Source organism: Cyrtonyx montezumae, unplaced genomic scaffold, assembly GCF_038088225.1.
Source record: "Cyrtonyx montezumae isolate F1298 unplaced genomic scaffold, pur_monq_1.0 scaffold_32, whole genome shotgun sequence".
Taxonomy (NCBI): domain Eukaryota; kingdom Metazoa; phylum Chordata; class Aves; order Galliformes; family Odontophoridae; genus Cyrtonyx; species Cyrtonyx montezumae.
In genome coordinates, this window is record NW_027072037.1 from 4,817,264 (window position 1) to 4,842,443 (window position 25,180).

Sequence of the window (25,180 nt, forward strand, 5' to 3'; positions counted from 1 at the left end):
CAAGTTGCTAATGGCTTTTAATTGATGGTACTAAGCTGTTATTTCCTGTCCGTTGCCACTACCATTCAAACATCCTCTTTGCTTTAGAGAAGCAATAATTTGCCTTGGCTCAAGGTCAGGGCAATTAGCCTGGTCACTCCTCTTGCACAGAATATAAACAATTGAACTAAGAAATCCTGAATCACATTTCTTTTCCCCTCCACTCCTGCCCATGAGTTAGAATTTAAGGCTATGACTTCATTTTTTGAGGGTTTTTTTTCCTTTAATATACATCTAATTTTCAATGTTTCTGAATTTCACACTAAATCTTTCAAGCGTTTCTCCTAAAATGATTCCTTTCAGCTCCAACTACTGCTGGTTTCTGCACTACCCTACCTGAGGAGAAAAATCACTTGGCATAGTAAATCTTTTTCCTCATAACAGCTTCAAGAGACCTGATCTACAGAGCCTTTCCCATCGGAGCATGAAATTAAAGAACCTCCTGCAGCTCAGTGGCCTTCCCTGCGATGCTGACCACCTATGGTGCCTCAAGTCAACTTTGGGAGAGCTGGGCTCTTTCCTTCAGGACTCTCCCAGGCAGCAGTTCCAGGAAACAAGATGAAAAGTAAAGAGATGAGCAAAAGCCAAATCCCTCCTGCCTGATGCTCCCTGTGAGATGAGTGCTGGCAGGCTCTGGAAACGCATTTGCTCTCTGCATTACTGCTCTCTGCATTACTGCCCTCTCAGAGCATCGCAGCTGACTGCACCCACAGGAAATATTTCGAGTACTCTATTTTGGCACTCAGCATCAGAAAACCCAGTGGTGTTTCCCCATTTGCCACTTAGAGCATTTCTACACCCAGAAAACTCACCTGAGCTGCTTCTACCAGGGCAGTCTTTATGTTCTTCACAGCTGTTGGCACACAGTATGAAACTAAATGCTGCCCACAAAAGCAGCATTAACTGCACCTTCTCCACCTCAACAGCATCTCCAAGTTTGCGTTTGAAGGCTTGCATGCCTGCTACCTTATATTCACCCACATCACAAGACCATCTTGGAAGGGTGTGATGAGGACACTGCAGTCAGCTCAGCTGTTCCATTACATGAAGCTTCCAAGCACCCAAAGCTCTCCGTGGCACAGCCATGAAGTGGCAGTGGTACAAGTGACAAACTCCCACAAGTGATCCAATACACACGGCAATTTCAGACTATTTTAACTAAAGCCTTTTATTCTATACAACTGTGAAACATCATTTATCCTTCCGGCATTGCAGACTCCTCTGTCAGTCTTTCCTGAAACTGCAGTTTTAGGATGGTTTGCAGAAAAAGGGGGAAAATAAAAAATAGAAAAATGACAACACTGGGTTATTTCAAACAAAGTTATTGGGAGAATTTACAGTGTATACAATGGGTCAGCAAGATGACCAGAAAAAAAAGTACTGAAACAAAGCACAGACCCTTGCTATTAGCAAATACAAGTCAGGACAATTTATCAATAAAAATTACAGTGGTGTTTAACCATTAATTCACAAATACTACTAAAAATGTGCAGATTAACACAGTTGTGCTATAAGTGAGCACACACAGAAATGGGCTTTAAAAACTGAAACCAACCCTTCCAAAAGATGAGTAAGACATGCTAGCTTAGTTCTGAGCCACGGTTTTTATTTAAGCACTGAGTTCATTGAGCTAGCTTAATAGTGCAGAAGGCAAGGATGATTTTCTCAAATAAAATGCAACAAAGAATATTTCACTTTTTGTTTGACCAACACAATCCCAGCAATCTATTGGGACTTCCTTTAGGCCTCGACCTAAATCCTGATAACAAGATACAGGAAGGGCAAGAGCATGTGTCTCCTGAAGAAACTCAATGTAACGTACTGCCCTCTGAAGGCACTTGTGCTTCTGCTTCAGCCAAGTCATCTTTACATCATTTCCTTACGAGGGTTTGTAATTTGTTCCAGATATAAATGGTTTTCCTTGGGACAGTCCCACATTTTCTCAACAAAAGCTGAAACGCTGTTTTCCCCCCTCCCCCCAATAAGTTAAACTCTTATTATAAAAGACTCCTATGAGACTGTGACGGTCACAGACTTGTTCTTTCTTAGAAATAACAGTGAAAAGAAGACTCGCATACATCTACAACAAAAGAACAACTGCATATAAAACTTGGGAAGAAAAAAGAATGAGTATTTTTACATCACGAGTATGAAATCTGCTGTGAACTGTCTGCAGTTCGACATGAAACGCTGGGAGTTCTGTTCAGAATGGTCTGAAGTTTTAACAGTGTCACACTTATGGAGCAAAGTCACCAAAAATCAGACTGTGGCGTCCTTAAAGCACACACTGCCAGGTTAATAAAAATGCTTTAGGTTGTAGCAATTCATGTTCACTCTACTGTGATGCACAGCATCACTGGACTGACCCTGCTACAATATTTATCTAGTGTTCTTGTTTTGCACATCAGTAGCTCTCTAAAGCAGCACTCCAATCACAGTATTAGAACAAGTCTGAAGCCAATCCTTCATCTGCAATGAAGCAGGCCCGCTCTTTGAAGTATGCAATACCTATTTACCAAATGTGTAAGTGATAGAAATGCTTTAGTAACAAATGGTTTAGTGACCCGTGAGAGATCACTGCAGGTACTTTATGAATGGAATGTAATGAAAATACTGCTTCTGCAGTTCTGAATTATGTTGTGAATACTGCTACTAATTAATATGGTGGACGTGGTTTCATTTCAAGCGTGAGCAGGTGACAATACAATGTTCTGGGAAAAAAAAACCAAGCAAAAAGGAGGAAGCAGAAGTCTGCACTGGATTATCACCCATTCTCTGTACACCTCACACAGCATCAGCCACTCAGGGACCTCTCATCTCACTGACTGAGACTAGGACAGATTTTAGTTTAAATCATACAGGTTTTTTTTCCTCTATATTACAGATCTATTAGTCACTTCAATTAAATGTATACTTTCCATCCATACTGAGTCAATTAGAAGTCTCATCTACCTTAGGGGTTGAGTGGGCTTCTATAGTACTACTCTTGGAACCAGTACAGTGTGGTCAAGTCAATGAGTAACCACGTGGTCCACTACTCCCCTTCACGTTGATTTCTGGCGATAATGAAGCGTCAGATCACCACCACTCTTCCAGATGAAGTGCTTTACAGTTCGAAGGTCCATGTTGGGATCCAAAACCTGAATGGTAAGGACACCGTTTACACCACAGCGTCAGATAATTCAAGGATATTACACTCAGGTTGGGCAAAACACTTCTGCAGGTGAGCTGGCATCAAAGATCAACTGTGGAAAGGCTCAGATTTGTCAGCTAGCAAGTAAACCTCTTGTGTTACAGACAGGTTTCTGCTGATGTAACGTATCATTTCATTAACGACCACTTGCTCAATATTTAACCTTCATGCAAGCAAATGTCATGAACAAACTCCTTATTCAAATTTGGAAATGATTTTTAAAGCTCGTATCAAGAACTCTGCCAAACTTGCTCGGTTTTTCTTCAGTTCAACTTTGCTTATGCATTTAAATGCTTACCACATTCTGTGTACATTTGTTGACCACGACCAAATCATCTGTACTTAAGGAGCAGGGGCAGTGACCACGGAGGAGCAGCAGAGACAGAGCATTAAATAAACTGACCACAGCCCCCATTCTGATTCCCTGCAGTCTTCAGGGAGTGGTGGTAGAAGAGGGTGGGTGGCAGGAAGGTGCTTTCAGTTTGCTTTTAGTTACTCCCTGCTCGAGTTGTTGTAGGCAATAAATCACATTAAGCAAAACAGCCTCAGCATTAGGGAGATTGGGATGGTAATTAGTGAGTGATCTCCATGTCCTAATCTCAACCCTTGATCCATTTTCCATCATATTTTCTCTTCTTCCTTTGGGGATGATGAGTAAGAACAATGTGGGAGAGCTCAGCTTCCTGTCAGTGTGAAACTACTGCATAATGCTATAAATGCTGGTGGTCAGAACTGAATGAAATAGGCATACTTTATGAATTCTCTGGCCCAGCTGTCAGAACTTGTGTCAGTTAACAGGATAAGATGATATTTCCATCTCAGTACTCAGAAATTCATAACTGCTTGACTGCTAGAAGTTGGTTTTATTCATGAGCTAAAATTCCTGAGTGACTTACCTGGTCCTGGCAAAGAAGTTCAATTTTCTCCTCTGCGAGCACAGCGATGTCCTCCTCTTTTTCTTGTTCTCCTGCTTTCTCATTATTGGAGGAGCTAGTCGTCTGAGACTCATTATCCAAGTTTATGATTTTCTCATACACGTGCTCCATGACCTTTCGCACCTGAAGCATGTCGCTCGCTGACAGCCGGTCTCTATAATATAGTAAAGAAAGATTGGCAAGAAAAAGCTTGAGGAAACTGTTCCTTGTTTTCATGGAACCCTATCTACAGCAAACTGTGCAAATGCACGATTCAATTTTGCACCTATCATAATACGGAGAGCTAACCAGGATCATCCCAACAAAACAACATGACAGAGCAGCTACCAATCCAATGAGTGGCACAGGGGGTCTCAGAAAACCAGAGGTATCTGAGACCAAACCTCATCAGATTAAAATCAAACCTTATTCCTTCCAAAGGAAAGGAATTATTAAGAGAAGGACAAAGAGGATATGGACAAAGAGGGAGAAGAGAATATGCTGTTTTCCCTCCTACAAAACAGAAGGGAATGAAAATCAAATAAGCAGTTTCTCCGTGAAGTACACAAAATCTATGGAGCTCTCTTTCACAAATAGTCTGTGATGAAAAGAATCCAGCAAGAAGAACTAGACACTTATGAAACACACTCGGAATTACTGCAAACAGAAGGTGTATTGCCCACCTCACAGACCAGACGTTGAGAGCCCGCACTGATTTCTAACCTACGCAGTTCACTCGTGATGGGCAGACCACCTTGTGTTCCCTGTCACATTTTGTGCCTTTTCCTTTTAAAACCTACTATTCATCACCGTTAGAAAGATGAAATGAGCACAAAACTGTGGTTCTGGACACCAAAACAATCTGTAAGTTCCTCTGCGTTCTGAGGGAACACTACAAACACAGTGACACCAAATCAAATTTCAGTGCTTGCTTTTCACATTTCTTAGCATAAACTTAAAACTGTCAGTTGAAAGAAACTTCCTTTTCTTCCAAAGATTCTGACACAATGGAACACTTCAGAGCATTGCTGCTTAAATGACTGGAAGCCATGTGCCACAAGTTCATCGAGCACAGTAAGATTTTCTCCAGCAAAATGTTTTTTAAGCTTACAATTCCCTTTTCACAGTGCCATGACTTGAATTTGCATTATTACTTACTTTTTCAGAGTTTTTGCCCCTGAAGACGAATGAGGTTGGAGGTAGAAGGGAATCTTATTGAATTTGGGCATATTTTTCTGGAAGGAAATAAATTTGATAAATGTTAAATTTAGGAAGAACTATTACCAGCTCCCATCTCCACCATCTGGCAAGCCAAGTATGGTCAGTTCCTAATTATCAATAACCAAGAGGCTCTTAATGAGTAAACTACCATAGACAGCTTCCAAATTGCTCACACTCCTGACATGCTCCAGTTTCTGTGATACAGTATATCTACAACTTGAAAATAATTCCTCACCACAAAGAAGACAGATAATATGAAACGACATCAGCAGTGTAAAGGCTGCTTGCTATACCCGAGCTCTACACCCGAAAAGGATTCCCACTCCATCGTGCTTTGAGCTCCATTTCTAAGCCTTCAATCAGAAGGACATGCACAGAAAACCTTAACTGGAGACTTAAAAAAAAAAATAATGCTTATTCAAAGGTCTTGAGTACAGACCTTGAGAGCGCTGAATTTAAAATACAGTGTGTGAAGGACAGAGGAGAATTGAACATGTCATTTAAACTGAGCTCAGGTAAAGATTTTGCAGTTGACCTCCAACAAATAAAACCTCCATAGGTGGGAAACTTACATCCACGGTGATGTCAATCACCCACTGTGGCACGGTTTCATTCAGAAGCATGGACTCTGTTTCACCACCTGAATCCCGACACAATAACCTACAACACAGAGCAGCCAGCTTTACACATGGAAACGTACAGTACAGAATGACCACGACATTAAGCTTCAACCAAGGTGGATACACACTGATGCTGGTAAAAAAAAGTCAGCTTTCAAAGCTGAAAAATATAACCCCATTTTACTGATCCATTCTCGTAATGAAAGTTACGTGGTTTTGGAACCTACACAACTTGTGAAAGAAAAACAGTAAAGCAAAAAGGACCACCTCCCAACTTCAAAATTCGCTGTGTTAATAAGTATTAACTCTCCACTGGGAGGATCTGCTCTGTCCAAATCATCAGTGATCAAAGATAAATGGAAGGGATCCATCATAGTCCTACAAGAATCTGAAATATTGTAGTTTCCTTCTAAAACAAAGTTCAGTTTACCTGTTTGCAGGAAGAGGGCACCAAAAATGTCTCAAAGCTGTAATGTGGGACTAAAAGCTATTTTACAGCTCCTAACACTTGACCCCACATCTTGTTGGTGTCCATCAAGGATGAGAGTTTGAACAACACAAGAAGTATTGTTAACTGCTGCTTATTTTGTCTGCCAGGGGCACATCTTAAATGCACAGTAGTGAAGAGATGCAAGTAATTGCATGTGGATAACATCACTTAGTGTATACTTTCAAGTTTCTATACCTGAACAAAGTGCGTCCTCCAGCCTCACCAAATATAACTGGTGTATGTGGTGGTACTTGAAAATACCCATTTCCTTTCTGGACTCTGTTCTCCTGCTCACCATTCACTGCTAGGGAAAAGAAAATACACCAGTAAGACTGTTCTACACCTTAAAACTGGCTGTACATAGACCAAGAAATATCTTCTCCATCTACTGTCTGTCAATTTAGTAAGTGAAAGAAAATCATAAACTAAGAGCAAGAACATCTCCATTTCCAACAAACAGTAAACAGAAGGAACACCAGTGAGTGAAGAGATCCTCCCCTGTGCTTTCAGAACTCTGAAAGACATTAGCTTTGTTTTCTGACATGGATTTGCCAAATGTCAAAATACAGTACTAGTAAAGCTCCAACGCTCACTTCCTTGAAGTTACTGCATTCTATATTCATTTATTTTTGGACAGTCTGGTCTTCAAATACTTGAAAAGATGATTCTATATCCATGCAAAAATAATCAGCATTAAAGATGACAAAAAACACTTTCTTCAAAAAATTGCAAGCTGGTATCTCAAATCAGAAGTATTTAATTCCTGTCTTTCAGTTGAGAAAACAACTTGAATATGTTGTAGCATCTAATGATGAACATTATGTTGAATTCCAGCAACATAAAAGAAATTAAATGGCATAGGCTTATGAGAGTAATAAATCCTCAGCTTCCTTAAAGCAGCACATGCAGTGAAAGTAAAAAATAAAAGAAAATCACATTAAGCAAAGAGTCCAAGAAAGAAAGTCTACTGTATATTTGAGAAAAAATGAATATAATGGTAAAGTCAGAGCAGGGGAGAAGTCCTATAATCTGAAAGATTTCCTCGTGACAGTTCTGTTAACAACTGATAGTAACAATAACAGATAAAGCTCTCCTTCCTTGATTTGCTACTTTTGAGAAGAAAAATGAAGACTGACTCTGTAGTGAATGTTCTCACTAATCCATGACAACTCAGAAATAAGCAGTGCAGCATAGGTATCTCAACACCACAAAAGTGTGAGAATTACACTTCTACACTGCCTGACTCTGAAGCTGTGGACTGTCAATATGCAGAAGTATGATAATCAGCAACTTTATCCACAGAAGTCTGCCAAGTGCTGTAACATCACTTGGAGATCACTTCTGAGTGAAATTGGTGACCCTTGGCATAACCTTTGTCACAACGTGGCAAGAGAGTGCTATTTAGAAAACTGTTCAGTGCAGCAGTATCTGCAGAAAGTAATTTCTTCATTGCCATTCAAAGACAAGACTTTTTAGTCAGCTCTTGTCTGGCTTTAATGCGTTTCAAAATAATTCAAAAAGTTAGAGAGTTGCACAGTCCCTCTCATTCTGCTTTACCATTCTAAGATAGCTTTGCATAGACTTGCCATGATTTCAATATTCATTGCATACATTTTCTCCCAAATAATTATTTATTTTATAAGGTTCACGATGCCAGAGAGTAAGTTGGAACTACATCAAGAGTACTGAGTAATACTGAATAACTGAATTACTGCCTTTTGCTGTCAATATCTGGATCATTTCTTTTCCAAACTGAGCCTTACTTTTGCTAGTAATTGCTTTTCCACCAAGGCATTACGTTTCTGTAACTTCAGAACTATGCATTCACTTTTTCTTTCCTTCTTCAGATTAGAATTCTTAATGGTTTTTGTTGTCATTTTAGGAAGAAAAAAAGCTGTTCAGCAACTTTCAACGCAAAACAATTTTAAAAGCAGTAAATGGCATTAGAAGCCATGATACATAAAGAACTGTAAGGCAGCAACTGAAGCTGTAACTGCTACAGAAAGGAAAAACATACAAACTTAAGAACAAATCCCAAAGAAGGAAAATATTAAAACACCAACCATGATTTATTTCATTTTCCTCTTCATCCATTGGATTGATGTGTGTTCTAGGCCAGTACTCCAGAAGTGCTTGTAACAGAAGCCCCCCAAGGTTCACTGTCAAGACACAGTAAGAGCTTCGGTTATGTGACAAACACTGGCATTATAACATCCAACATTAGATCCACAGATGAAGATCTTCCCTGAAGTACCCCCAAGGCAAACTATTTATGGGCACAGACATCTGCTCATCACAAACTCAAAACTGCACGCTACAGCCTTTTAGAACAAGCTGATTTTTCAGAAAGACTGATGCCTCAGAATCACCACCCTGGGTTCATTCACTTGCTTCAACATTCTCTGCTTTTAGGAATATTACTTTTTCCCTTTTGTTTCCTGGATGCCTAAAACCACGTTAAAAACTAAGCTACTTAGATATTCCACAACAATATATTTTATTTGGAGAATTCTTTACAAAATATAGCCTCAAGAAAATCTCTCTAAACCCAACCAACAACTCATCTATCCAACAAATATTTTGCAGTGTAAATACTGGAATTTGTTCTGCTTTTATGTTTCAGCAGAAGTCCAATATTAGTAAAAAAAACACGTACATTTTGGATCTGAACCATCTGGGCTGCTAAATCCAGCATCTTTTGCTGAAACCCAGGCTGCAAAGCAGTCACTTTCATCCAGAGTGATTGTCAGCATCTGTTGGGGAAAGACCATGAAGAAGAATGCAACAGTTGCGTTACATATGAAAGAAGTCTACAAATTTACTGAAGGGATAGCTGGGAATATTGAGCAAGAATTAATTCCTAACTGTATTGTGGATTTAAACTGACACAACAGTGTAGAAGTCATAAAGATTAATATTAAGAACAGAGGTATAATTTACTGATTTACTTCAAAATAAATCAAACTCATCAGAGAAACGACAAGTTCTTCAAAACTCAGAACACACTCTAATTGTGAAGAAATAATATACAAGATATAATTAAGCAGGACACCAGAAGAAGGGATTCCAGTTTTGTTGCTCACCCCAGTTTTCAAGTCAACTGAGAACCAGTTTGGCACATACACCATTTTAAATCTCTTCTTAATTTCCTCTTCAAAGTCTACTTTCCCAAGGTCTTCAACTTTACACGCCTGTACACCAAGAGGAACACAGAAGTCTTTCAATTCTGCATACTGAGTCACAGCAACCCTTAAAAACTTTTACTTGATTTTCATACACATTCAAATGATCATCAGTACTCCACAACTAATTTAGTACAGATATACACAAGTTAAAGCTGCAAGTTTTTCTCCATAAAGTGAAAAATACATTTTTCTGAGGTAAGAGCATCGAGCCTAGCAGAGAAGGAAAAGAAAAAGTGAATCCTAAGCACAAGACAACACTCTAACTTGGTGAGTAACCCATATCTAAAGTGAGTATGTATGTATGCAGATGCATCTAAGAAAAGTTGCTGAAAACCCTAATAATAAAAGCTGAAAATAACTGAATGAAGGCACCAAACTGACATTAGCACCTGACTTTGGTCCCAATATTGTTCTCAAATACATACAAACTGTAAACCAAAAGAAAACATTCACTTTTCTACAAGTCTTCTGAAACATGTTTAGTGCAAATCTATGTTCTCCGTTCTCATTCTCTTTTTCATTTCAGTCAGCAGCTCAGTAAGACAGCTGAGTGTGCTTTATTAAAGAATCTTGTTTGGAGCACACAGAATTTTGCAAGAAAAGAAACTGCACGTGATCTCACTGCACTATATTTCTTCTCCTCTGACCAGTCACTGGGTAAAGCAAGATAAAGATAACCAGGGACAGCCAGCACATCTTTCACAGGAGGGAGCAGCACTAGGGAAGAGCTGTGCCTCCTTCTGCTTGCTTTCCATCTCAACTCGCATCCCTGCCTGCAACCTTGACAACAGGGGAAGTGATGAGTTCATGTTCCTAGAATATTCCAAACTTAGCATACTCTCTTGGCATCTGTGGATTTATAGCAAGCTTAGCACCTGAAGCACAGGCTTCCTTCTTACAGACTAAGCCTTCTTTTACTATTGCAGACATCACTGGACAGATACCCCCAAGGCTCTCCTCCATGAGCTACCATGAGCTCTCCTCCAAGGAAAACCCAATCAAAGCAAACGTTACTCAGTGAGGTGCCTACTTCCAGGTAAGAATTCAAGGTTTGAATGTAAAGTGAATGAAGACATTATTATCCAGCCTAACATCAGGCAAAGAAGCTCTTAAGATGCAGAAAAGCTCAGTAACATTCTCTTCCAAAAAAGTGATCTTTGCATTATGTCATAGGACAGAAGAACAACTTCAGAATAAACACCAGTACAAAAAAAAAAAAACCAACAACAAACAAAACTTAAGCCCCACAAAATAATTATTAATCCAACAGTAAATGTTTAATCCAAACTTACGTACTTACTTTTAAGACATCCCAGTATGCCACATTATTATTTGTGTCTTTGGTTAATATGTGTCTCTTATCATTAAGAATGTGGCACTGAATGATACTAGCACCCCCTGCCAAACAGACAAGAATTAAGGTCAGTGCAGTGATCTTTTTTGTTCAGCTTTACGCTAAATTAAACCACATAACACAACACACCTTGTTCTTTGGTTTTCCTATTACTTGCAAGTATCACCAATATTTAAATGCCATTCAACTGTAACAAACACTACATAAATGATGCTCGTGGTGTCGTTGTTTATTTGTTGTGGTTTTGCCCAGGTTAGTTAATTTTCCTTGTAGATTCTCATACAATGCTGTATTTTGGATTTCTGACAAGATCAGTGGTGACAGCACTGATGGTTACATTTGCTGCAGAGCTGTTACAGAACAGTCATTAAAGAGAGCCAAGGACTCAAAAATCAAAGTGTCAGGTAGCTAAGAATGTGAGCTGGTCTTAGAGATCTACCATTTCTACTAATGAAACATTTTATAAGCACTCAGGAAAGCTGTTTACCTTTAATAACTTGGTCAGGCTGTGTACACAGGGGTGGTATAGGATTGGTACAATCATTATCGTAGTCCCCAGATGCTCTAAAGTTATGAATTCCCTTCAAAGTCTAAAGAAGCAAACAAAATAAGGACACATTAAATCATGCCAGTTCATGCTGCTATTCAGATGTTAACCATTCATCTCTGGATACTCATTAAAAAGACAAATAGACAGGAAAGAAGTAATTCAAAGATTTATGTATTTTGGTCAACATAAGCATTAGCATTTCATGACTTAAATGTTATAGATCATCACAACTCAGTCTAATTGCATGTAACACTCCAGCAGATCCTAAAGCAAGACTGCAAATTCTATGACTACATACTTGAATCCACATAGCATGAAATATGCATCACTTACCCATTTATTCACAGAGGATTTAGTAGTTGCAACCCAAATAGCTGGAGGAGGATCAGCTGATCTATCAAGTTCCATCTAAATAATGAAATCATAGATACTTTCAGCCACGCTCAATTTAACTTTGCTTTGTGTTTGCACATAGCTTACACACTGGCCTTTGTCACAAACACACTCAGTTGGCTCGAGTGTGCAAGCAGTACACACACACATTGATCTGGCTTATACACTGGTTTCCATTTCAATCACACTCCTTTTACACCTCCACGTTCCAATGCCATGTCATCAGGAGTTACAGACAACACAAAATGTTCAGTCAGCACACTCTTCAAAAGCAGTCTCCTCATGCACACTCACGCACATATTTTTCTCCAGTTAAGATCACACTGTTTCAGTGCTCAGAAACCTCACTGCTGGTTCCAATGATTATGCCAAACATTACTAATACAGCCCTGTGCATATGTTTAACAAGCAATTAATTTTTATCTAAAGCCTTGGCAACGCTGATTTACTTCCTAAAAACCAAACTAGAGCCCAGTAAAAGTCAATTCTCACATTGAAGACATTCAGAGACATTCTTCAGAGATTTAAAGGCATTTAAAGACCAAGCACTGGAACAAGCATTGAGAAGTCTCCTGCTTTGGAGATTTCAAATGCTATCTTGAACTGGTCTTGGAAAACAGGATCTATATGTGGCCCTACTCAAGCATGGGGTTGGACAAGATAATCTCCAGAGATCCTTCCCACAAAAACCATTCAGTGATTTCACAAAGCAAAACCCATTACCTTAAGAACTGGTGCCTTTTCTTCACAGATAAGCACACGGATATCAGGATTCCGTAAATCTGTGCAATAAATCTTCCTGTCTCTTCCTCCTGAATAAACATGAGTGAATGCTTCATTGACCTGCAGAGCCCAAACACCTTCATCATGGACTCGATATGTTGCTATACATCTCTGCTGCCCAAGGGACCACAGACGAATAGTCCCATCAGAACTGCCTGAAAGACACTGAGCAACAATCATTGTAATTTCATACAAAGCTCTCAGAACTCTTGTTTTTCCACTAAGATGATGGTAAATGAGAACTGGCAGTTAACAACTCTTGTCACTACTTCCAGACATTTTCTATCCATCGCTTTCCCATACGTGAACCCCATTCCCTGTCAGCCTCCCCCTCAATCATTCAGCACCTTAAAAATTCCTGTTGGTGTATCTTTTGTATCAACAACACAAAGCAGTCGTGTTGAAAAGGCTAATGACACTTCCGTGTTTGTGAAATACCTTGCCAGAAGCACATACCTGGGTACCATCTCTGTTCAACAGCAAAGCTTTTACATTGTCTGTGTGCCCTTTGAGTTTCATTAGTTTTGCACAAGTTCTTGGATCCCACACCCTGAGAACCTACAAAAACAGACACAGGATAAGGGCATTAACATTATTTCCATCTAATCATTTTCTCTACAGAAAATTAAGCCTTTCTTTCAAACACAAAGCTTCACTAGCTCACTTTATGACCACCCCAAGGGGACCTTGTAAGTTGCTGTACCATTTCCTCCTCACCTGTGGCACATGCCTCAGTTTGTATGATCAGCTGAGTAATATGCCCCCCAAAATCAGAGTCTTACAGTGGAATTAAGTGATCTCTGATACACAGAGGTTTACACAAGCTACAGTTTTAATACATAACCTATAGATGATTGAAACTTCAACTTCCACTCAAAAAAAAAAAAAAAAGGCACTACTTTCACTAACTATAACACAAAGGCTGCTATAGACATGAAATTGAACATGGGTAAAATTCTCTCTTTTCCTTACATTAAAAGTTGAACAGAAGCAGAATGAGCCTTCCTGGAGTTTTGCTTACCTTCTCAGTGGACCCTGATACAATAACTGTTCCCATTTGATTCATTGCAAGGCTATAGATGGAATCTTTGTTCCCACTCAGGGAAGAAGCTGTTTCAAAGCAAAAAATTTTCAATTTTAATGCTGAAATCATAGTTACTTATTCACTAAAAAGCACTATGTTTTGCAGACCCAAATGCAGGTTTTGATCTATAATAGTGCCATCCTACTCCACGTATGGGGCTCTGCTACAAAAGAAGGGCAAGAGCGTAGACAGCACATGGCTACACTGAGTAGAGATCTAGCATTGTATAGAACTTCATGTTTAAGGTCACTACGGTCCTGGTGTCCACAATGATCCAATGCGAGGTAATCTTGTGGTTCTCTACTACTTAGGGAATGGTACTTTAAGTGATCTCCTAATTGGTGTTTGGATTTAAGTGCTGAGATTTTTCCAAGCCAAGCAATAATGGAATTCTACTTGAACCGAAAAAGCAGTAATAAATACCATTCAGTTTAGCACACTGTCCAACGAACTTATAACTTATAAAAGGCTTTAAAACTGCCTCTATGGGGCTAACACAGGGAGGAGGATATCAGGAACAGAGGAGAGGAGAGAATCCTAAGTGCTTAGGAACAAAATTCATACTGGAACAAAAGCAATGCTCAACTCCTCTCTCTTCTAGAAGACAGAGCCACTCAGAAGCAAAACTCTCCATCTAATTTGAATTATAGCTACAACTGACTGAGAGATACCCTTTAACAACAGGATTCCTTTTAATGTTGGCTTGTGTAGCTTGCTTTCCTGTAATCAGACAGGAAGTTAAACCACAGCCTTCACTTGCACTCTGAGGAAATCAGTGCTGTTTGAAAGGTCTGTGGAAAACCAGTTCATTTATGACACATGTTCTTCCCACTAGGAGCGTTTTTAGCTGGGAGCGCTGCGCTTACAAAGAACAACTTCACCTGCTTCTCTTCCCTCTCCCCTATCAAGCATTACTGCTCTAGCACCAGAAATGCAAATTTATTTCTGTCATCTTGGAGGCAACGCCTCTACTTCCTTCTCATTTTGTGCTCAGAATGAATCATTTCGGTTCTGCATCACTACAGCAGTGTTGAAGAAACTCATTTCCCCCCCACAAAACCAAGTCTTCTTAGGAACAAGCCAATTCTTCCCTCAAAAATCCCCTGTTCAACCAAAACACAGCACGTCTCAAAGTTACCAGTAACATTCGGTGATAAAAGACTTAGTGATAGCAAACTTCCAGGGAAAATACATAAAACCATTTAGCTGTATGCAATCATGTCATCCCACTCACTTTGGGGTCCAAAATAGCTCACTAGAAGCCATCTCTCTGCTGAAGGCTACACAAACATGTCAGTGCAGGGCTACACCTGAATTTAAAATCCCATACACGGATCAAACACTCTGTATAAAATGAAGGAGACCTCTCACTTTGAACAGTATACTTCTGAAACACCATGTAGGTAACACCATGTAACACCATGCAGCAAAGCACGCTGTGATCAAACCAGACTTCCTCCCACAGAACAGACCCTGTGAGAGCCACTGAAGATTTGTGTTACCCATTCAAGCCATTAAATATTACTGAACTTGAAGTTTCTCTTCTGGAAAGGGAGATGCCAAACTTGACCAGGACTATTCTGACTACTGTATCAAAGTAGGGTTGGGATTGCTCCCTAGGTGAAAAATAATGAATCTCAATTCACTGTAATGTCCTTAAAGGGACAAAGGAAAAAATGCAGAGCACTCCTTAAAAGACGATAAAAATCAAGGGTTGAACCTGATGTAGAACCTCATGACAGCCTCCCCTTGCCTTCTAACACTGAACTAGTTAGATCTCTCCAGTACCCTACCCCTGCACATAATTAGTGCTTACCATTACTTCAACACCACCCACAATGGCAGAAATTTGTACCTAAATTCATCTAGTAACTTGATTCTCCCAACAGATATATTTAGTGAATGTACCAAATTCTGCTCTAGGGGCTGTACTGCGTTTGTTGCAGCATCTAAATAAACACAGAAAATAAATTCCAGACATTTTCCCTCAGGATGTTTCTCAGTGCATTTTCTGTATTAGCTGAGGAGCAAAAGGCTTCTTAAGCTAAAGCTCTATGAACTTCTGACGAACAGCTCACTACATTTCAGGAGAAAACATCCAAGTAGACCTAGCTTTAATTCTGAACACCATGACTGTTGGCTGTTCAACTTTGTCAACTATTATATAACACAACGACCAAGTATATACCTTCAAAAACATATGGATTCTCACACGTTTTTTAATCTGCACACAGAAATTAGTATCTATAGTCTTAAAACAATCTCACAGATTACACTTGTCAGTAAAACATGCTGCATTTGACTCCCGTCCCCAGGTACCTACTTGTGACAGTGTTATTTGAGGCAGTCAGTGCTGTTAGAGTATTTACATCCCAGAGGAATATCTGTCTGTCCAGCCCTGCAGATGCCACAAGTTCTTTATCTTTTGCATATGCTAAGGCTTTCACATAATCCTATAAAAAAGTATAACAACATGACTCAACAATTTGAAGCTTACATCACAATATTTAAAAGATTGTCAATTATAATGTATAGTGGTTACAAATAATGTTTTTTCACCTTATGTGTCCTTAGTGTTGACATGCAAAATCCTTTATGTGCATTCCACACCTTAACAGTAGTATCTGAAGAAGCAGATATCACTAAATCGGAAAGGACAAAGAGTAAACTTTAATGGCTTGTATATTACTTCAGAACACGTCTGAACTGTTCTTTAAGCTTATGAACAAATCATTAAATGAAAACAAAACGTGTATGTATGACTCAAATAAATGTGCTTAGTGATTTAACAAACACGCACCATAGAAATAAATGAGAGATACGTTTTAGTACTCACATGTTTTACCATTGCAGCACAGTACAATATCATTTACCCAATCCGTGTGATGTTCCATAGATGCAATATAAGGGTCCTGCTGGAAATTAAAAAAAAAAAGTTGAAAATCCCATTGTGAATGGAAAGGAAAATGCAACCATCAGATCCTGCTGTGACACTTGCAATCTTTGAACAGGTCAGAAGTTGACTAACATGATGCTGCTTGAAGTCACCACTCCAGGTTTTTTTTTAATTCAATTTAACAAAGTAGTTTGCAGGGAAGCTCCTATATATTTGAAACTCTGTCCCACTCCACAATGAATTTCACCTCAAAATGTTTAGTTTTGTGCCACAGAAAACCAACCAAACTGTCAGTGCCTGCCAAGCTGAAGTTATTTCTGCATTTATAGTATTAGGCTTGTTCTGCTACCGAAGGGAATAGAACAACCAAAACAATACGAGGATCTCTCTGGATCTCAGCCATGAAACTTACAGAATCACAGAATCATAGGGGCTGGAAAAGACCTCAAGAGATCATAGAGTCCAACCCTACTGCAAAAGCAGGCTCCCTACAGCAGGGCATGCAGGTAAACATCCAAAGAGGTCCTGAGCATCTCCAGAGGACACCACACAAACTCTCAGCACAGACTGCTCCTGTGCTCCACCCCTCTGACAGTGAAGTTCTTCCTTGTATGTTAGTATGGAACTTCCTGGGCTCCAGATTCTGCCAGCTTCCCCTTTGCTCTCTTATTGTTTGCCACTGAAGAGAGAGTCCAACAGGAGCATTATCTCCTGCATACTTCACATGGAAGCCTTGGTTTCCAGTAATCTGCTCAGACTCATGACCCTCACCAATTATTCAGAGGGAGTCAAAAGGCTGGTGACTCCAAACTGGAAAGCAGCTTGGTCCTTTGGACACCATGTTGAAAATGTCCTAGCACTATGACTTTGCTGCAAAGGCTAATGCAATCCTGGGCTGCATTATGCTAAGTATCAGCAGGAGGTAGAAGGAGGTGATCTTTCTGTACTGTGTCCAGTTCTGGGCCCTACAATTAAAGAGAAACATGAAGCTACCGGAGAGAGCCCAGAAAAAGATGTTCAAGAGACATTCAAGACCCACCTGGATGCCCACCTGTGCAACCAGAGCTAGGGAAATGCTTTGGCAGGGGTGTTGGACTCAATGATCTCTAGAGTTCCCTTCCTACCCCTACAATTTTATGATTCTATGAAAAAGGCCAAAACAATTATGGGTCTGGAACACCACTCCTTTGAGGAAAGTCCAAGAGCCAGAGTTGTTCAGCCTAATGCTTTAATAAGCCTTCCTTAGCTAGAAGATCAAATGCAATGGTGAAAGAAAGTGGAGCTAATAGCATTTGATCACTCAATCCTAAAAATAATATTAAAGAGGAGATAATGAGTAGAGATCCTCCCAAAATACCAGGATATATAAAGAAGTTCACGAAAAGTTCATTCGTAACCAACATAATATACAAAGATATAAGCAAGCTTTTTAATGACCTCTTTATCACTGAAAATTGCAGCATTCTATATTTAATTTATCTCAGCTGTGATTAATTCTTCAGGACAATGGCCCAAATGCGGGCTCGTAAAGTCCAACATTTTATAACAACATGAATTATCAAAAGCATTTTTCTACCATAATGATTGACAGTTGTCAAAAAACAATGCCTGGTGTATACCTGCAGCATACTAACTGTGGAAAAAACACAAAGCAGATTTAGACTGAGAAATCCTCTTGGCTTACCTTGTGCTGATTGACACTCCATATCCTTATAATAGAGTCCCGGCCTGCTGTGAAGAGTCTATTTAATGTTGGGTCCAGCTGAAGTGCATTTACCCCATTTCGGTTATACTTCTCCACCTCATCTCTAATCACATAGGAGACCTAGAATACATTTACACAGACCTGATTATGGTATTAAGATATTGAATTGGCCATAAAACGCTTCCATCTAATTTCATTCTAGTGAGGTTCTCAGGTAGAAAATTCTAAGAGCTTTAAAAGCATTTAATTTTCAAAAGTTACCATCACTGCCTTCAGCGAATTTTTTCACCCTGAAAATGGGGAAGAGTAACAAAGAAGATGTTAGCAGTGCTACATATGGAGCCCAACAGATTATTTAATCCTTACAAATGAGGCTTAGACTGGGAGAATCCTTAGTTCAATTCCCTGCTCTGCACAGAGACTCTGGATGATCCCAACACAATGCATTCACATCTCATTTTCTAAGCAGGTTTCACTATTTCTAAAGCTGTGATGACAGTGTTTCCCAGCCTTGCAGGGAGAGGATACTGCCAGTAAGGATTACAAAGCACTGAAAGACTGCAGGTACAAGCTCTATCCCAGCTATCACTATTAATACTACTATGACACTTGGAGAAAGGCAGTATTTCCATACCTTTTTTTTTTTCCTATTCTTTAAAAAAGAAAAAAACGATCTCCTTTCCAGCACAGTAAGAAGCAGAAATCCTATTTGTTATATTTAGTCCTCTTCCAATTGGAGAAACTTTTCTTTCAGTTTGGTTCCTTCTATATGTGACAATACAGTGTGTATCAGTCACTTCAGAAACATCAAATGGAGGTTCAAGGGGACAAAGTGCAAGGCTTACAACACTCTCCACTGTTATAACTGCCTTTACTGTGCAAGTAAAAAACAAAATATGAATGGAAAATAATAAGGATGGCATAAATATGAACTCTCTAACTCCCTCTCCCAAACCTAATAACATCTTAAGAGTTGGAGGGGACTTGATACATTTATTTTTTCATCAGAAACAAAAGAAGCCTCAGGTGGTCAGCCCTGGCAAACCACAATAATTTAGACTGAAGCAATCATTTACATATGAAAAAGCTAGAACAAGACAAACAGTATTCAGGGCTCAACTAAAAATAACATCAAAAGGCACCTGCGTGCCAGAAGCATCCAAGACTGTATTCAAATCATTAATTACAGATTAATATGTAATTTTAAAGTGATATAATCTTCTGAAAGGATGCTAGAATGCTTCTCACACAAGGAACTTAAAATCTAGCAATAAATACAACAGCAACTTGATTTAAAATATCTGACAGTTGTTTAAGACTAGTGGACAGCAGTCACAATCAATAAAACCTAGAGATCACTAAGGTGAACAGAGAGGGAATGCAGGTTAGCCACATGTCATTCTTTTCTGAGGAGAAAGGTAGAAGCATTATTATTTGGTTTTAGATTGGAGTGATACTCAATATAGAAATATAACAACTGTTAGTAAATATATTAATAATACAATAAATATGATGTATTCAAGTACATGATGTAGACAAATACAAAATAGCAGACACAACAGGTTTTGTGGTGATTAAACTCACCCCTAAGCCACAGCACAGACATTTTTACCAGTCCAGATGTGGCAGCATTACATCTGGAGAGAACTGTGAAGGTCACCAGGAAGCTATGACCTGCACCACCCAGCAGACACTTCAAACGAGGCAACTGAGAGCACATTACTGCTTGGTTCACTGCACTGATTCACAAAGTCAGCATCATACCATGAAGATGATGACTGACAGAGTTTGTTGTGATATTGCCATTTGATGGTCCAGGCAGGGCAAGATGGGACATGAAATACTTCACTAAAGACCAAGGCTGTCTACGTTTCTGCTGCTGTAGCATTTATAAACTCCTGTAACAAATAACAACCTTTCACTTCAATAAGCATTGCACAAATATTACAGTGATGAGCCCTCACTATAAAGAATTTATGGGATTCAGTATCTTAAATGGATCAGGACTAGTCACTTTACTAAGAGCTCTGGACACACAGGCAGTATCAACAAATACATCTCAGTACACAAGTCCAAGTGAAGTCCTTACAGCATTCGTGGTGCATCTCCTTCAAGAACTGTTACCAACCAGATGGAAATTTTGCTCCCCTGATTATAATATACAATTTAAAAAGATTTTCTTAATGGATGAGTAGAATCTGACATTAAAAAAGCCAACATTCCACTGGAAGAAACAGCAAACAGACAAGGTATGAAGGCACTCATTCCCTGCTTTTAAGTAGTGGGAAATTCTCACAGACAGCTGGTTGCTATCATGGACAACTGGAAAAAAAGAAAAGATATTTTTCAAGAACCCTAGAAAGCAGCAGCTGTGTTAAAAAATAGGGAATGAAGCAGGTAGCCACCAAGGAAAAGATAAAACAAGATGTTTCATCAGCATCTTGGCAGTGCAGATTGTACTAAAAAAAAAAAAAAAACCCTTAAGTTTCTAAAACAGAATATATTGATATTTGGATTTTCAGAGGATCCAAGCCCTAGAATAACAGTATTGAGGAGTTCATCTTATCCTTTTACAATGATTCAATTTACTGGATAATGAGTAGATTGAACACTACACATAACATCTTTAAAAAAATTAGATAACAAGATTTACTGTGTTCTTAATAAGCTATAGCATTCAAAAATAAAATCATTAGATGAAATATTTGTAAATGTAGGAGTTTTTCCTTTCACTACTTTCCAGTTGTCATAGAGAATAAATATGACAAAATCGGTGCAAAGTCTTCTTGCTCTGTAAAGGACTTAAAGATAAATACTTAAAATTGAGCCAAATTTCATAATCAAGATACCGGTCCAAATCCCAACAATAATCACTTGTTGTGTCAAGGGATTTTGAGAACTGAGTCACAGTTACTCTGGACAGGCAGCAGGTATGGGAGAGCAGTAGTAAAGTCCCCCCTCAAGGGCAGCTGCTTTAAGACACCTGCTGAACAAGGGCTTCATCTTGAATTATTTCACAGTGCCACGTCTGAAAGCTGCAGCACACGGCCAACTGCTTCTCATCACACAGTGCTGCTTACTACTCCCAAACCCCTGCATTCCCATCCCCTCCTCAGCTAAGGGGACCTTACTGCTGGAACACTGACACATTTCAAACGTGTGCCTTACATTTGAATAATTGCACTTCTTACCTTTATTTACGTATGGAAGTTATTTTGAGGTCTGAAACACCTACCCTGATTAAACCCTCATGCAACATACAATTATATGCAGAAACATCTACACTATTTTGAATGGTTCCACTGACCAGTAAAACAGGTGCATCAGAGACAAAAACAGTTCAGACTTGATTCCTTACAACACATGAGAGGTGGTTAAAATTTAGGCAAGTTCCTAAAAAGTGCCTTCCCTTCACACTAAATATTTGGGAGAATGCAGAAACACCTTAAATACTCAGCCATGGGGAAGCAAAATAAGCTGTTCGTGGTTTTTACTTTCTACCAGCAGTTGATGGATGTAAGAGCCACTGAGAATTCAATTACCTGGCCAAAATCCGGTATTTAACCAAGTCAGTGATATAATAGGACTGCAATAAAACACCTACTTTGTACTCAACACCTTGTACGTGTTTATAATGTAACCAAAGTTATTCTCTGTTGATCTAGACTTAGAGTGCACTGGCGAAGCCCAGATAGCAGGGTACAGAGAAGCAAAAAGCATCAAGTAACACAGAGTCAGCAGATCATCAAATAAATGGTTACAAAATTTCCTTCCTTGGAAGGCCAATCATCAAGAACTCACATATGGTACAGATGATGATGCTATATTTCGGGGTTTTTGTGTTTTTGAGAATGCCAGCGGGTTTTTCAGAAGGGCAAAGGAATTCTTTAAGCAGCACAGACCAAGGGCTTGCGTTAACTATGAAAACCATCGTGCTAAAAAGAATAACACATTTCCTCCGTGTGACAGAACACAAAAGATGCCTTAAGGCACTGAACCCACCTCTGTTTCGAAGGATGCTGACACTATTTCGAACTGAATCAGTATATATCTTTTAATACAGAAGCCGCCCTCCTTCTACCCCCCTCAGCCAGGCCGCGGAACCGATGCTCCCTCCCCCACAGAGCACCGCGGAGACCCCCACCCACCAGCAACCATCGCCCCCCTCCGGGGCCCCGTCATCCCCCGCCATCCTCCTGAGGGCGGCCCACGCAGCCCCGAGGCCCTGCTGCTCCCCAGAGCCGAGTCCGGCCGCGCACTCACCTGCACTTTCCGCCGCCCCGCCGTGTTCTGCCGGTGATGCGCCGCCATCTTGCATGTTGACACTGGGATGTCACTTCCGTGGTGGAGGAGCCGTTCCGGAAGTCCCGCCCCCTTCTCTGCCCAAACCCCCCATGGAGGGGGAGGCGCTGGGCCGGCGTTGATGAGGCGTTGCTAAGCAACCGGTAAAGGGGCGGGGCCAACGTAGGGGGCGGGGTCAGCGATCCCGCTCTGTTGCGGCTGTGCGCCATTTCACGGCCTGTGTCGCGTCTTGTAATCAATCCTAGAAGCTCCGGATGTGGGGTCCCTGTTTGTTTCCTTCCGGGGTGGCTGGAGAACCAAGTTTTTATCCCTATGGACTGAGGTTGTTGGACCCCATCCGACGGGCTCTGGCTTTGGGGTTCTGACAGAACGCTGGTGCACAGCCCCGAGCGTGAGGTGCTCTAGCTCACACTGTGCAGCAGGCAGTGCCTCTGAGCTGCTGGAGGCTTTTGCCTTCAAAAGTCATAGAATGACTTAGGTTGGAAGGTACCTTAAAGTGATTGAGCATTGGAGCTGCCACAGGCAGGGTTGTCCCCTGCTGGATCAGGATGCCCAGGACCCCGTACAGACTTGCTCTGAGCATATCCAGAGACAGTTTCTTTATGCCACTGCCTCACCATGCGCTGGCTAGAGTGTCTTCCTCACGTTTAACCTAAATCTTTTAGTTTCAAGCCATTCTCCCTTGTCCTGAGGCTATCAGACTGTGTACAAAGTCACTCCCGCTCCTGCCTGTAAGCCTAAGTACTGGAAGGCTGCAATGAGGTCTCCATAGAGCATTCTCTTCACCAGACTGAACAAGCCCAGCTTCCCTCAGCCTTTCTTCACAGGAGAGGTGCTCCAGCCTTTGCTGGAGCCCTCCTCTGGACCCACAGCAGCAGCTTTGAATCCTTGTGCTGGAGGCTCAGGCATAGGCTCAGAACTCCATATGAGACCCCACAACGTGAAAAGCAGAGGGGGACAGTCCCCTCCCTCTCCCCACAGCCGCCCTCTGTTGATGCAGCCCAGGATGCTGTTGGCTGGCTCACCTGCAGCTTTTCATCCATTGGGACCCCAAGTTCTTCACTGCGGAGTTACTCTCCAAAAGCTCTTCTTTGTAGACACATCTGGGATTGCCCCAGCCCAAGTGTAATACCTTGCACTTGGCCATGTTGAACCTCATTATGTTTACATGAGCCCATTTTTCAAGCCTGTCCACGTCCCTCTGGATGACAGCCTTGTTTATAAGAGTGTGCTGATTTTGGTGTTTTCCTACTGAGACTCAACTAGCAAACTCAAGCATCTTCTGTACAAAGCCAGGGAAGACTGTATTATTTTGTCTAATAAAAAATACTTGCTCAATTTTTGAGTGTGTGACTGTAGGAAACTCTGTGGTGCTTTTTAGAGGTATGCCTCCCAGCTTCAAAACATCTCTTTGTTACTTAAAGCATGAAGTGCTGAGTTGCAGAAATGACCATATTCTGGATGAAGATCTGTATAGAATTGTGTACAGGGATGTTATCTTAGAGAGTTTGCTTTGGTATTATTTCATTAACTTCAAAACAGTAATGGTGATTGGAAGAGGAGATTGGTGAAATGCACAGAGGATAATACCTAGTGTGAAACATCTGCAGTGGTAAAAATAGGTACAGGAATAAGTAAAAAAGATAGTTCAATGTTTGCATTCCTGCTGATTGCAACCATGATTACTGACCATTCATTAATGCTGATATAAACTGTTTTTTTTATAAGAATTGCATTTTGCAGCGTGGCTGAATGCAGTGTCCTCCTTGCAATTGCAAGTAGAGGGTATTATTCTTAAAAGAGATCTGCCTTAACCAGAGATCTTCCTTAACAGCTACATTTCCACTGTTTTCTGTTATTACAGCTGTGCATGGCATCTATTTCAAGGCATCTAAGACAGATGTGACAAAGTTGTATTGTTTAACTCATTACATTTTTTTCTAAGATTAAAAATTAGGCTTTGTTTTTAGCAAAAATTTAGTTGTATGCTAGCTTCAAGCTAATGGGAATTATCAGATTGTTTCAGATGCATGCATTGCCTATGTAATCTTAATGGGCTGTGAACTAAATGAAGAGACAGCATGAAGTTCTTCTGCTTAAGTAAATACTGAGCCAAGTGCCTTCCTGCATTTCAATATGCGTTACTCCATTAAAGGGTTTAAGACTTCTTTCCATAGAACAATAATTATCATGCATATTTTAAAGTCTCAAAGTCTCTCTAATAACATGTTTATGATTTTTGTGTTGTTCTGATAAAATGGAATCATTTACTTAATAAATCCTAATAATCATTTCATAATCCTCGAGCACAAATGGATTTTTCACTTAGCAGAGTTAATCTTCATGTTGTGTCTTCAAGGGCAATCTTATTTGGTATATTTTTTAAAGAATTAGATTTGTTTATTGGCTGTAGACCTTGTTTACTTACATTGCTCTGCAGTTTTAAAATTG

At 40.1% G+C, this 25,180-nt stretch overlaps 1 protein-coding gene across 4 annotated transcripts; it reads right to left on the reverse strand.

Annotated features, from left to right (window-relative positions):
- Nucleotides 1-1,184: 1,184 nt before the first annotated feature.
- On the reverse strand, nt 1,185-22,761 carry WDR48 (WD repeat domain 48). 4 transcript variants are annotated; one of them, XR_010622693.1, is made up of 20 exons: nt 22,691-22,761; nt 18,407-18,547; nt 16,663-16,741; nt 16,386-16,468; nt 16,150-16,279; nt 13,764-13,852; nt 13,199-13,300; nt 12,683-12,907; nt 11,900-11,974; nt 11,504-11,606; nt 10,963-11,060; nt 9,561-9,668; nt 9,134-9,230; nt 8,541-8,636; nt 6,673-6,781; nt 5,940-6,027; nt 5,305-5,381; nt 4,129-4,321; nt 2,992-3,179; nt 1,185-1,273 (listed from the first exon to the last, which is right to left on the reverse strand). XR_010622693.1 is itself a non-coding variant. In XM_065744906.1 (19 exons), exons 1-19 carry the CDS (start codon nt 22,736-22,738, stop codon nt 3,084-3,086), a joined length of 2,034 nt encoding a protein of 677 aa, XP_065600978.1. In that variant the 5' UTR covers nt 22,739-22,761; the 3' UTR covers nt 2,334-3,083. The 4 variants fall into 4 exon arrangements, 3 of the variants coding, with proteins under 3 accessions (XP_065600978.1, XP_065600977.1, XP_065600976.1); XM_065744906.1 differs by lacking the exon at nt 1,185-1,273 and having other exon boundaries at nt 2,334-3,179; nt 16,663-16,738; XM_065744905.1 differs by lacking the exon at nt 1,185-1,273 and having other exon boundaries at nt 2,334-3,179; nt 6,673-6,778.
- Nucleotides 22,762-25,180: the final 2,419 nt, after the last annotated feature.

What these genes read in the sequence shown, in the direction of transcription:
- WDR48 (XM_065744904.1), bottom strand. Translation starts at nt 22,738, where the DNA reads ATGGCGGCGCATCACCGGCAGAACACGGCGGGGCGGCGGAAAGTGCAG. An exon ending in CAACACTAAGGACACATAAG is followed by an intron (nt 16,280 to 16,385) that starts GTGAAAAAACAT and finishes ACTTTTTTATAG; the next exon opens with GATTATGTGAAAGCCTTAGC. An exon ending in CATACTGGGATGTCTTAAAA is followed by an intron (nt 9,669 to 10,962) that starts GTAAGTACGTAA and finishes CTTGGTGTACAG; the next exon opens with GCGTGTAAAGTTGAAGACCT.